The 14,717-nt window shown below is 43.2% G+C and overlaps 1 protein-coding gene across 1 annotated transcript in view; it reads right to left on the bottom strand.

Annotated features, from left to right (window-relative positions):
* Nucleotides 1-14,717, bottom strand: part of LOC126234319 (polypeptide N-acetylgalactosaminyltransferase 1-like) — a 402,153-nt gene that overhangs the window by 122,965 nt on the left and 264,471 nt on the right. Inside the window, exon 6 of the mRNA XM_049943004.1 lies at nt 782-949. Within this exon, the coding sequence (XP_049798961.1) occupies nt 782-949 (168 nt within the window). The remainder of the gene's footprint in view (nt 1-781; nt 950-14,717) is intronic.

Genomic DNA, 14,717 nt, shown 5'->3' with positions numbered 1-14,717 from the left:
TTCCTCTATCACTCTTCCAATTCTCATTCTCAGACGTTCATATTCTGCTGTTGTACTGCATACCATCACTTTATTCTTTGTCTTGTTTATTATCATTCCTTACTGATTGCATAGAATGTTTTCAATTGTTCTGAGGACTTCCTCTAGATCTTCTTTTGTCTCCGTGACTACAGCAATATCATCTGCATAACTAGCATGTCTATCTTCTGCCCATTAATTTTGATCGCCTCTTCAGTAGATTCTCGAACTTGGTCTATAGTTTCCAGGATGTAAGTGTTGAATATAAGAGGAGGCAGAGCATATCCTTCTCTTACACCTTTTTTAATATTTGCTTTTTGTTGCTGGTGACAGTTCCTAATACGTAGGAACTGTCAGTAAAACTAACAGTTTTTTAAAATCTTTCAAAACAGAAAAAAGAAAACAAAGAATTGTTGGCTCCCAGTTTCTCTCTTACACGTTCTTTCCCTACCAATGTTACCAACACTAGCCGGCCGGTGTGGCCGTGCGGTTCTAGGCCTGCCTAGGGCATGGATGTGTGTGATGTCCTTAGATTAGTTAGGTTTAAGTAGTTCTAAGTTCTAGGGGACTGATGACCACAGATGTTAAGTCCCATAGTGCTCAGAGCCATTTGAACCAACACTACCGGTAATGGCAACATTTTCTGCGCCATCTGTGTACTGTACTAAAACTATGGAACAGAGTTTTGGTAGAGGGCAACTCTAGTAACGTTAGAATTTTATAGGACAGATGTGGAGGTGTTACGCACGGGCTGAGGACTCACCAGCGGTGCACTCGCAGTGGGCGTCCAGGAAGACGAGCACCTTGCCCACGGCGGCCTCCGCACCTAGCATCCTGGCGCGCACCAGGCCCACGCGCCGCCCGGTACGGATGACGCGCGTCGGCACCTCCAGCGAAGACACGTGCCTCTCCAGGGGCTCTCCCAGGAACGCTGCAACACGCCATACCGAGCACCCTGCAGGCAGCTGGCCAAAGCTCTCAGTACAAGTTGCAGCAAAACGTTTTGTTTCATCTAGCCACCCTGTCTCACACTGTCATTTCGACAAACCTTGTAAGACGTGTGTATTTCCATTGTCTATAGTCAAATCACAATTTATGAAAGATGTTTATATTTTATTAATAGGATTAAGTAGGAATAATTAATATTTGTCATGTTGGAAATAACTGTGGTAGCAGGGAATGTCTGCACCAAAGGATTGTTGACAAGGGAGCCCGCAAATTGATATAATTTTAAAAAGGGCGGGAGAGACCGCGTGTGGATACATTTTAAGAAAAGAGCGGGAAAGACCGCGCATTGATACATTTTGTAATGTTAGCAGGGATTGTCTGCACCAGAAAGCATTGTTGGCAGGAGAGACCGCACTTTAGTGTTCGTAGGAAGTCAGTAGTAAGCGAGAAGTGAACCGAGTCGGTAGCAGGTCTGAAGCGAGATGTTGAGAGGAGCGGTGTGCCTGCCAGCCACCACCTATGATTTACAAGAGATTATAAACGGATGTACAGAGACATCAGCTAACTATTATAATAAGAGGAACTAATATTATTGAATTAATTTTTTGAGAAACTCAAGACTACTGAAGGTACGTTTGCACATTGCTAGTTGTAAGATTATAGCAAAAAGTAACTCCCATTTGAACGTTTGTAAAATCATTTCATTCAGAATATAATTAACTTTTGCCAGCAATATTGCATTTCTAATTATAATCCATCCCAAAAACCATCAACGTAAAACTTTCGAATATTTTATTGTTGTCAAGAAACAGTTTAACTATGAATTACGTAACTTCAGTCAAATAAATTAAAGAATAACGTCAGCTTTGGTAATAAATACAGCCACTTATTATGAAAGCCCACCAGCATCTAACAGAGTATAGTAAAACAGAGTAAGTGTATTCATGTCGCAGTTCGATGTAGCAGTCAGATGGCGATCCAGTAACAGTAAAAAAGGTAAGGAACAGTTTTGGGTTATTGCAGATAACGACTGAGGACCACACGACGACGACACATTCTATGTTTCGTCGAAATAATCCGAAAATCACTTTTAAAAAGCAGCAATTAAATTTGTATGCGAAGATTGAGATAGAGAATAAATTTCAAAGGGAAGATTTCATTTGTTATTATTAAGCAAGAGATAGAAATCCTAAGGGAAGGTTGGGTAACAAAAGAGATATAGAGGAGACGGTTATTGAGTAATAACAAAAGAGGTGTAGAGGAGACGGGAAGGTTTCAACCTGACTGATATTGACATTTCGGTATTAGATATAAGATTACGTTTCAGACAAAATCAACTTTGTCTTTGTACAGTGTATTTCACAATTCATGTTACACACTTCTAGAGGTTGTGGAAGGGACTCAGTAGATTAAGTTTTACATAGGAATTTGTGTCCGGAACGGCACCCATTGATGCTACAAAGCGTCTAAGCTATATGCGCCGTCGTTTCTAAATGTATGGATATACCGGGTGATCAAAAAGTCAGTATAAATTTGAAAACTGAATAAATCATGCAATAATGTAGATTGAAAGGTACAAATTGACACACGTGCTTGGAATGACATGGGGTTTTATTAGAACCAAAAAAATACAGAACTTCAAAAAATGTCCGACAGATGGCGCTTCATCTGATCAGAATAGTAACAATTAGCATAACAAAGTAAGACTAAGCAAAGATGATGTTCTTTACAGGAAATGCTCAATATGTCCACCATCATTCCTCAACAATAGCTGTAGTCGAGGAATAATGTTGTGAACAGCACTGTAAAACATGTCCGGAGTTATGGTGAGGCATTGGCGTCGCATTTTGTCTTCCAGCATCCCTAGAGACGTCGGTTGATCACGATACACCCCAAAGCCAATAATTGCACGGACTGACGTCTGGGGACCTGGGAGGCCAAGCATGACGAAAGTGGCGGCTGAGCACACGATCACCACCAAACGACGCGCGCAGGAGATCTTTCACGGGTCTAGCAGTATGGGGTGGAGCGCCATCCTGCATAAACATCGTACGTTCCAACAGGTGTTTATCAGCCGGGCTGGGGATGATGCGATTCTGTAACATATCGACGTACCTCTCACCCGTCACGGTAACAGTTACAAAACCAGAATCACGCATTTCCTCGAAGAAAAAAGGCCCGATAACGGTAGATGTGGTAAATCCAACCCACATGGGCCGTGGCGGGGCTCTCGGGCGCAAGACGCTATCGATTACTCCTCTGGTTGAGGTTGGCACTATGTGCGATCGCGAGCGCCTCCTGTCGGACCGGGTCCTAACGAGGGAGTGAGTGGGAGTACGGCAGTCTGGGGCGGACAGCAGGGGAGAACGGACATCGCGCCCGCACTCTGAGACGACAAGGCCGAGAAGGGAGCGTTGAGCAAGGCGGAATCAGCATCGCTTTCCGGGGGACAGAGTTGGGCAGTCCAGCGAGCAGACACCAGCTCCGGGAGCAGTGCTCCGGTTTGTGGACGTGACGTGGATCGTATTTTGGCGCAGTATAGTTTGTTTGGTACGCATCTGCTGCTCCCTTTATGCCCACGTGTGTTGTTCTGTCCGTATGTGCATTGAAAAGGTTACGCTCCGGCTGGAACAGTGGCTTGTGCTTTACGTTCATGCATCCTGACTCATTTGTTTTGCTGCAGGCAGCTGTAATTTCAGAGATTTTTTTTCGTCGCGATTGTCTTAGCCCGGTGGTGCCTAGTATCCGAGAACAAGACAGCTAACGTGTGACCTGTTGTTTGGGGTTTTGGAGTCCTGTTTGGGCAACCTAGTTATCGCGCACACAAATGTATTGCGGCCGAGTGAGGTTAGTCCTAATCTTGTGGAACTGAGCTTTCAGTGACTGGCTCGTCTGTAAATTAATTAATTTAACCTTTGTGATGTGTTTTTTTTTTTTTGCTTTCAATGGTGAATTTCTTGTCATTCATTTGTGTATGTTTCGCCGTTAATGATAACTGTAAGATAGCAAGGTCTTGAAGGGCTTGCGTATCGTGACTGTATTTTTGGCAACTGTTTAATTTGATTTCTTGTTTATCGGTCTGGTGAAAACTTATGCCAAGTTTACTAATTTCCGCCTGTGGTCCGGAAGTTGGTTTGAAGGTAAATCCGTTGTTAAATCTTTAATGGACCTAACTGTTAACTGATCTTGCGTTGAACTAATGCCATTATTAAATAGTTTCTTGTGTGCTATAAATTGTATTACCATAGACAAGGAGACAGGGCACATTCTGTGGTCGAGGGGTAGGTACGGTTGCTGCTTTGCGCGTAGCGTCTTGTCGCTCGCTATCATTTCCCGCGTTAGTACGGGCGGCGTGAGATTTGTTTGCTCGCGGTTGTATGGCCGCTACTCAGCTGTGCCTGCTCCCGCTTCAGGGTGTGCCGTGTTGTTTCGTAAGGCGTACGCCGACTTTCAGTCACTGTTATTCCTGTGTCGCTGTCGGCCGCTTACCGAAACGTTTGTTTTAGCACGGTGGCCCCTGGGCCGTGACGATGTCGGTTGATGACCAGCGTTGGGGCGGTCGTCCGCTCTGAGTGGCTTCGGTCGCTTGTACTTGGCAGTTACCTTCTGGTTAAACAGATCAAACTTGTTTAGTTGCTGTAAATTCCTAAGTAGTTTGTGAGAAAAGTTGTAACTCAGCTTTTCATGATTTTACACAATTCAAGCATTTTGGTAAGGCATTTTCCTATCTATGTTTTATTTAAATGAGAATTCTTTATTGGGGTTATTCACTTGTTGAAAATTTGTAACTTAGCTTTCATGATTTTACTTAATTTAAGCATTCTTGTAAAGCAATCCTTTATCTACGTTTTATTGATTGGTAATTCTTTATTTGGGTTACTCACTGGTTGAAAGTTAACATATGTTTGTAACCAACTTTATGTCCTTGCTTAATTGAGATTTGTTAAGAGCCTTTATTGCTGGAAGATCATTAAAGCTTGGGTGCTTGTAATTGTGAATACTGTTGTCTGTCTATGTTGTGGGCTACCCTTCCGCTTCCACAGCCAAGATGTCCTATCTACCAGTACACCACACAGTGACTTTCTCGTCGTGCAGAGGAGTTTCCACGACAGTTCTAGGATTTTCGGTAGCCCAAATTCTGCAGTTGTGGGCGTTGACAGACCCTCGCAGCGTGAAATGAGCTTCGTCGGTCCACAACACGTTACTCAGCCAATCGTCATCTTCCGCCCTCTTTTGAAACGCCCACACCGCAAATGCCCTCCGCTTCACTAAATCGCCAGGTAACAGTTCATGATGCTGAAGGATTTTGTACGGATAGCATCGGAGGGTACGCCTCAGTGCCAACCAAACGGTAGTGTACGGAATGCCGGTGCGACGTGCGACTGCACGAGCGCTGACTTCCCCGTGCATAGACGAACCCGCTACAGTCTCCATTTCTTCCTGAACTGTCTCAGCAGCATTACGCCTTGTGCTCGGTCGGCCACAACGGGGTCTGTCGCCTAAACAACCCGTGGCTTCGAACTTCGAAAACATTCTCGCCACAGCTGCATTTGTCAACGGATCTTTACCCATTCGAATCCCCTTCCTATGGCGATAGGATCATAACGCTGAACTCGCACATTCCCCATTCTGATAATACAGCTTAACTAAAAGCGCCTTTTCAGGTAACGTCAACATGCTGCGACTGCTGGCGCACCTGATTCTCCCTCTCATTACAGCTCCTTTTATACACGATTGTCATGCGCAGTCACTGACGTTTTGCTGTCCAGCACCATCTGTCGGACATTTTATGAACTTTGTTTTTTTTTTTGGTTCTACTAAAACCCCATGTCATTCCAAGCATGTGTGTCAATTTTTACCTCTCTATCTACATTATTACGTGGTTTATTAAGATTTCAAAATTATACTGACTTTTTGATCACCCGGTATATACAGGGAGATTCCGTGATGATGTTGATATTACTACAAGGTGTAAAACTTTGCTTCCGCCGTTTTTTCTCCAACATTTGAAGCTTTAATAAAACAAATTGGTTACACATGTATCATTCAAAGTATTTTCCATCGATGGCCACTACTTTCTCCCATATTTCAGGCAGTGTTCGAATCCTGCGTCGAAAAAATGGTTCATCTTTTGAAGCGATCCACGAATCGATCCAATTTGTGACTTCTTCATGAGATCGGAAGTGTTGGTCAGCCAGGCCATGCGCTATTGATCTAAACAGGTCAGAGGAAGCAAAATCTGGAGAATACAGCGGATGGGGTAGGACTTCCCATTTTAACGTTTCTAAGTACGTTTTGACCTCTTTTGCAACGTGGGATCGAGAGTTGTCGTGCTGGAAAATCACTTTACCGAGCCTCTCACTGCATTGCGGCCGTTTGTCTTTTAATGCTCTGCTGAAACGCTTTAATTGCGTTCGTTAACGAGCACCTGTGATTGTTTCACTTGGTTTTAACACCTCATAGTACACGACGCCGAGCTGGTCCCACCAACTGCAGAGCATGACCTTGGAGCCGTGAATATTCGGTTTGGCCGTCGACGTGGAAGCATGGCCGAGATATCCCCATGATTTTTTGCGTTTAGGGTTATCGTAATGAACCCATTTTTCTTCCCCGGCACACAATGCAATGCAGAAATCCCATCCGTTTTTGCCTCTGAAGCAACTGTTCACAAACACACAAACGCCGTTGAACGTCTCATGGTTTCAGCTCACACGGGATCCAGGCTCCTTTCTTCTGAATCATACCCAAAGCCTTGAGACGTTTTGAAATGGCTTTCTGTGTCACTGTGTCATCACTCAGCAATGTCTCCAATTCTCCATGCTGATGGATTTTGTAGGGACAGCAAAGCCGGTCAAAGACGTTAAAATCGCCGTTCTTAAAGCGTTGAAACCACACACGACACGTTCTTTCACTAACAGCGTCCTTACCATGCGTACTTGAGAGCATTCGATCAGACTCAGCCGGTGTTTTCTTCATATTGAAACGAAACAGTAACACCTCCCGCAAATGACGAGAATTAGGCCCGTAAACTGACATTTTCAGTCAAGAACAACTTTATGATACAGACACAAATTGATTAACGTCTGAATGAGGTTATGTTGAACGAGGTCCAAGCTAACTGCCCGACATCTACAATCTGTTTCTTTCGACCGCTACTTACCGTTGTTGCCATCTATCGGCAAACGGCGGAAGCAAAGTTGTACACCCTGTAACTTTCTACGATGATGAAGGAGGATACATGTATCAATTTGCGTTATGGGTCCCGGTTCGAAAACTAATATAAACGTAAATCTTTCTGATACCTCTGCAGTGGAATAGATGTACTGGTACTGTTGTTGCTAAGACTGTACGGCTGGCAACTTTCATAGGTTGCAGTAGGGACCAAAACAAGGAACATTTGTCCAGTAAACATGGGCTTTAAAACGTATACCTGATGGGCTATGAGCACTTTTCCATCTTCGCTACTGTGAAATACATCTCTTCCATTCAACAAGTCCTCACAGGTCTTAAAGTACGCATTTTAGAGCTCATGTTCACTATAGATTATTTTGTTCTTTTAGTCCGTACTACCACCTCTAAAACTTGCCTACCATACAATTAGTAACAACAGTATCGGTACATGTATCCCACTGTCAGAGGTATCAGAACGGTTTTCGTTTATTACTTTCGACTCTTTCGTTTCCGTTGCAGGGAATCTTACCTCAAATCGATACATTTATCCTTCGCCATCATCCTAGAAAGTCTGTATCATCATCACGGAATCACCTGCATACATATACATTTACAGGCGCCTCTAACTTCGACGCTCTGTAGTGTCGTTGGATTATGCTTCCACACATGGGTTGCTATTTAAAACTTGATCTAAGTCCCATCTACAACGTCTAGAAGTGTGAAACATGAATTGCGAAACATCTGTATATTCACTATCTTTGAAACACATTTTCGATCTGTTTTTGTTGGACCAGTTGAACTGATATTCCTTTCTTCTTCTTCTTCTTCTTCTTCTTCTTCTTCTTCTTCGGGCCTCGCGACATTCCTATAACTCTTAGTTCTTGTTAGATAATAATGCAATTTAAATCATTTCCCCTTTACTTTGGTAGCACAGTACGAAAGGCTGCGTTCCTTTCCTAATAACGTTTATTTCGTTCAGTTCTTGGTCTGTAAATTAATTGGAATTAGCGTGTTCGGTGATGTAACGACCGCGTAACGAAAGCGCTCATTTCAGTACCTACGCTTCGAACCTGCAGCCTATGTAATTACCGAAGTCCGATTGCGATCATCATCATCATCGCTCAAAACTGTGCTGCAAGAATAATATGTGGCGCTCGCTCACCCACGATCATCCTGCAGACATTTGTTTCATGAGTTGTGTGTTGGGACTAATACTTCACAGCGCACCTATTCCTCATGAAGTTCGTTGTAAATAATCCACTACACTTAAAAAGCAACAACGATGTACACAATTACAATACCAGATGGAAAAAAATGGCATTCATTATATACCTGAAAGAAAAATGACATTCATTACCCCACACTGAGGTTGCCTTCAGCATGAAAATGGATGCACAATGCTGTAACTGAAATTTTTGACCACTTAGCCAGTGATATAAAATATCTGACAGGCAGTAAAGTAAAATTTTAAAACAAACGTAAGAAGTTTCTTCTCGACAACTTCCCCTGTTCCGTAGAATAATTATTGTTATTCTTATGTATAAATGGCGGTAGTTAGGAATTACTAACTCACGTCTGTACATTAAAACAAATCCCTTTACAAATATTCAGCTTGTAGCTTTAATTTACAAATTAATTTACATTGTGAATGTAAAATGACTCGTTCCACATTATTGCGATTTATCGTGCAAAATGATCCATGGAACATGGACCTAATTAACTACGATGCAAAACTGACATTTCGCATTAATAATTACCTATGACACGGTTTTTTGTCACCACGCTTTTTTCTTTCCAATGACAACTGCTCGAGCAGAAGCTAACCACGTTTTACGCCATAAGAAACGACTGAGAACGCCTATACTGTCTTGGCAATTTTACGATTGCATGTTTTATTGTCTTGTTGGCAATGTGATGTATCTTTTCTCCGAAAAACAATTTACTACCACGAATAAACCTAAAATAATTATCCGTACTGGAGGAGAGAGGATATAGTACAAAGTGATCGAGGTACTCTGACCTGTCGTGAAGGGACACCGACCGGTGCTAACAGTTCAGCACCTGGAAACAATGCTTCGATGTTGATCCAGTGACATTCGAGTTCATGCGAACAGCGGGTACATAAATGATCTACGATAGTTACGACATATGCTAGCACGCATAAGTTTTATTACCACGGGAAATAAGGAACACGGAATGTGAAAAACAACTACACTACTGGCCATTAAAATTGCTACACCACGAAGATGACGTGCTACAGACGCGAAATTTAACCGACAGGAAGAAGATGCTGTGCTGTGATATGCAAATGATTAGCTTTTCAGAGCATTCACACAAGGTTGGCGCCGGTGGCGACACCTACAACGTGCTGACAGGAGGAAAGTTTCCAACCGATTTCTCATACACAAACAGCAGTTGACCGGCGTTGCATGATGAAACGTTGTTGTGATGCCACGTGTAAGGAGGAGAAATGCGTACCATCAAGTTTCCGACTTTGATAAAGGTCGGATTGTAACCTATCACGATTGCGGTTTATCGTATCGCGACATTACTGCTCGCGTTGGTCGAGATCCAATGACTGTTATCAGAACATGGAATCGGTGGGTCCAGGAGGGTAATACGGAACGCCGTGCTGGATCCCAACGGCCTCGTATCACTACCAGTCGAGGTGACAGGCATCTTATTAGCATGGCTGTAACGGATTGTGCAGCCACGTCTCGATCCCTGAGTCAACAGATGGGGACGTTTGCAAGACAACAACCATCTGCACGAACAGTTCGACGACGTTTGCAGCAGCATGGACTGTCAGCTCGGAGACCGTGGCTGCGGTTACCCTCGACGCTGCATCACAGACAGGAGCGCCTGCGATGATGTACTCAACGACGAACCTGGGTGCACGATTGGCAAAAGTCATTTTTTCTGTTTACAGCATAATGATGATCGCATCCGTGTTTGGCGACATCGCGGTGAACGCACATTGGAAGCGTGTATTCGTCATCGCCACACTGGCGTATCACCCGGCGTGATGGTATGGGGTGCCATTGGTTACACGTCTCTGTGACCTCTTGTTCGCATTGACGGCACTTTGAACAGTGGACGTTACATTTCAGATGTGTTACGACCCATGGCTCCACCCTTCATGCGATACCTGCGAAGCCCTACATTTCAGCAGGGTAATGGAAATGCACGACCGCATGTTGCAGGTCTTGTACGGGCCTTTCTGGATACAGGAAATGTTCGACTGCTGCCCTGGCCAGGACATTCTCCAGATCTCTCAGCAATTGAAAACGTCTGGTCAATGGTTGCCGAGCAACTGGCTCGGCACAATACGCCAGTCACTACTCTTGAACTGTGTGGTATGGTGTTGAAGCTGCATGGGCAGTTGTACCTGTACACGCCACCCAAGCTCTGTTTGATGCAAAGCCCAGGCGTATGAAGGCCGTTATTACGGCCAGAGGCGGTTGTTCTGGGTACTGATTTCTCAGGATCTATGCACCCAAATTGCGTGAAAATGTAATCACATGTCATTTCTAGTATAATATATTTGTCCAATGAATATACGTTTATCATCTGCATTTCTTCTTGATGTAGCAATTTTAATGCTTCAAATGGTTCAAATGGCTTTGAGCGCTATGGGACTTAACATCTGAGGTCGTAAGTCCCCTAGACTTAGAACTACTTAAACATAGTAACCTAAGGACATCACACACATCCATGCCCGTGGCAGGATTCGAACCTGCGACCGTAGCGGTCGCGCGGTTCCAGACTGGAACGCCTAGAACCGCTCGGCCACAACGGCCGGCAACAACTCTACACCTGACTAGAACGGAAAGAAGGATATCAGCAGGTAACAGAGCCATTTTGGCCAAGTAGTAGGTTTAATTTCAATCGAAATTCTAATGATATATACACTACTGTTTATAACAAGTGAAACGCTCAGACGCAGTGATATGCATCACGCCACGATAAGAGGAAGTATAGAACATTATAACTATAATAAGTGATTTAAATGGCAGAGAGGTGGTGTGCACGTAAGCCCAACAGTGCCCTGTTTGGTGTTGTAACTTCGCGAGTCAATAGGCAACAGCATTTATTGCACAACTTTGCAGTACGGCTCGTAGCTTTGGAGCCATTGGCGGTGACAGAAACAGCCGCTTGTATCTTAGCGTGACACATTCGCATCTGTCGCTAGTCTAGTCGTGGGAAGGGGTACCTAAGTCAATTAGAGCGACAGAATATTCAAGCCCCTAAGAATCTAAATAAACTATATTAAATATTATTAAATTTAGTTAAAAGTCAAGATACTGCCCTTTGTTATTAAAAAGAAGATTGTGTAAAAATCTCAGCTTTCTAGCTGTCATACTTTCAGAGATAGAGAAAATTATCTAAAACACCCCAAACCGAAATTTTAAGATTAAAGTAAGTTAGGATTCATAACAGTTTATATTTGGAATCATTACTGAAGTTCACAAAATGTTCGGTCAATTTGTTTGAATTTTCATAATTAAAAACGTTAACTATTTTTCATTTTCGTAACATAAAATTCAGAAAAGATCAGTATTTATTTAATTATTTGTTGTGTTATTAAATGAGAATGAGTGAATGTATGTGAGACATACGAAAAAATTCAATATTATCTCATGTTAAACATTACGTAACGATGTCATGGGAAAGAGTTAAGCAAGCAAGTTGCAAATGAGAAATGTGATTTCCCACCATGCTGATGACATATGTCCAAGGGTACTTGCTTTTGTAAGAAGGCAGCCAGAATGGCCGTTTACAGAGTAATAGTTTTTTAAAGTTATTTCACGGTTAGTTTTCGTTTGGTTTTGTAAAACATTGCGCGATGAAGTGACGGAAATGCATCTGTGAATAATGATTGGCGTAGGACAGTTTTAGCACGGAAATGATCTCTAAGAATTGTTTTAATTGACTGGTCATTTTGAACAACCAATCAGAGTTAAGCATTTCCCGCGCATTGCAGGTAGTTATAGGCTGTGAGAGGAGCAGCATTGAGGTCAGTCGTTGGCTTGCTATCGGACGTTCAGGTCATGTTGGACGTGTCCGTCTACATTATGACTAAAATGAAGAAGTTATTGGTTTCTCGCGTCCGGATTGTATTGCCGTGAAAACAGTTGCATTTACGGACAGATTGTGAAAATTTGAGCTTGGTGAAGTAATTTGTTAGAGAGATAAACGCGTGTGAACTTTTGGCCTTTGTAAAATTCCGCGTAGCATGTTTCATATTTGTCTATGGAATATTTGGCGAGCAATTTCTTTATTAGAAATCCACTGAAAAACGACCAAAGGTGAAACTCGTATATTGTAGCAGAGTAATGACTGTAAATCGCGTAATAATTCTACATCTACATCCACCTGACGGTGTGTGGCGGAGGGTACCTTGAGTACCTCTATCGGTTCTCCCTTCTATTCCAGTCTCGTATTGTACGTGGAAAGAAAGATTGTCGGTATGCTTCTGTGCGGGCTCTAATCTCTCTGATTTTATCCTCATGGTCTCTTCGCGAGATATACGTAGGAGGGATCAATATACTGCTTGACTCTTCGGTGAAGGTACGTTCTCGAAACTTTAACAAAATCCCATACCGAGCTACTGAGCGTCTCTCCTGCAAAGTCTTCCACTGGAGTTTATCTATCATCTCCGTAACGCTTTCGCGATTACTATATGATCCTGTAACGAAGCGCGCTGCTCTCCGTTGGATCTTCTCTATCTCTTCTATCAACCCTATCTGGTACGGATCCCACACTGGTGAGCAATATTCAAGCAGTGGGCAAACAAGTGTACTGTAACCTAATTCCTTTGTTTTCGGATTGCATTTCCTTAGGATTCTTCCAATGAATCTGTCTGGCATCTGCTTTACCGACGATCAACTTTATATGATCATTCCATTTTAAATCACTCCTAATGCCTACTCCCAGATAGTTTATGAAATTAACTGCCTCCAGTTGCTGACCTGCTATATTGTAGCTAAATGATAAAGGATCTTTCTTTATCGGGTCGGACTTAAGTACATTCCTGGGCGCCTTGTGTGTGTACTGGGTTGTATGAACTGTGAGCTGAGGGCAGTGATATTATTCGTTAATTAAATACAGGCTGATGGCAAGTGTTTAATTTCGAACCTAAAGAAATAAAAGGGCACGTTCCAGAATTTTGCCATTTTTCAAAAGAGATGAAGCAATCGCCCTCCGCCCGAAAATTTTTATAAGATATTACAGGATAGCTTGCTACCCGAGTTTACGCGGACTTTGCAAACGTAGGTATTGACTGTGTTTTTCTTCAACGCTGCTTTTAACATCGTATGGACAGTATCTACGTATGCAGAGTAGCGGGCTGGTGATTAGACGTCGTAGTGAGGTAGGTGGTACTTTTGCAGTGAACAGTACTATGAAAGACAGTGATCAAACATTTACGCCACATTTAGAACCCAGCGCGCCGCAATGTGACCGGACAGGGCAGTGTTATGCAGTGCTCAGTTGGTGTGGAGCCGTCATACGAAGTGGACATACATAACCAAGTGCCACTATGCCTCGCCGATATCACAGGGTGGAATACTGGCATCTGGCATGTGAGTGCATTCTAACGGGGCAGAATGAATGGCACGCACAGGGCACACTGCTTCAACATTGAGGCATATGTAGAACCAGTAAGGCAGGGCTTAACAACTGGCCGGTTTTGAGCGCAAGTACTCGCGTCTGCTCAGGCACGTGCTCGCGAGCAGCTGCAAGGTCGCGGAGTAGGAGGAGGGGAGGTAGGGGAAATGCGCGAGCACGTTTGAATAGGGCCGCAGCGTGCCTATTGAATTCGCGCCGACTGTGTAACGTTTAAAGTACTACGATCAGCTCTTAACAGTCACTTCGCTGGTTAAGAATCATGTGAAGTCGCCGTTGTGTAACCCCAACCATGCTTTCGCAGTTCAACCCCATTGGGAGGAATTGTATCTGTTTACTGAAAAAGATGGTGTTGCAATATGTTTAGTATGTCACAAAACGCTCAATTCTTTTACGAAATTTAATTTGCAGCGACATTATATGTCGAACCACACGAAAGACTACGGACGTGGAAAATGTGATTGACCAGATCGTGCACATGAAGTTATTAAACTTAAAAGGAAGCTATCCAAAGAAGATCTGGACGACGAAGAAAAATCAACTGAGGCAGCTCTCAGAGTGGGTTACAAAATTGCTTTGCTTTTAGCAGAATCCCTGCGCCCCTTAACTGATGGCGATTTAATAAAAGAATGTTTGGTAGTTGCAGCGGAGCATTTGTGTCCATCTGAAGTTGAACAGTTTCAGATTGTGCCATTATCTAACATGACCATTATGCGTCGCATACAGGACATGGCAGACGACGTCCAGAGCCAGCTTGCAAATATCTGTAAAGATTTTATGGCGTATTATCAAGCTCTGGACGAAAGTGTTGATATCACTGGAACAGCGCAGCTTGCCATATTTATTAGAGGTGTTAATAGTGATCTTCAGGTGAGGGAGGAGCTCCTCAATGTAGTAGCCATGAAGAACACTACAACCGGAGGTGATATTTTAAGTAGTGTTGAAGAAAGTGT

The sequence above is a fragment of the Schistocerca nitens genome, chromosome 2 (assembly GCF_023898315.1).
Source record: "Schistocerca nitens isolate TAMUIC-IGC-003100 chromosome 2, iqSchNite1.1, whole genome shotgun sequence".
Taxonomy (NCBI): domain Eukaryota; kingdom Metazoa; phylum Arthropoda; class Insecta; order Orthoptera; family Acrididae; genus Schistocerca; species Schistocerca nitens.
The sequence above is the reverse complement of the archived record's forward strand: the minus strand, read 5'-3'. Positions and strand labels throughout refer to the sequence as shown.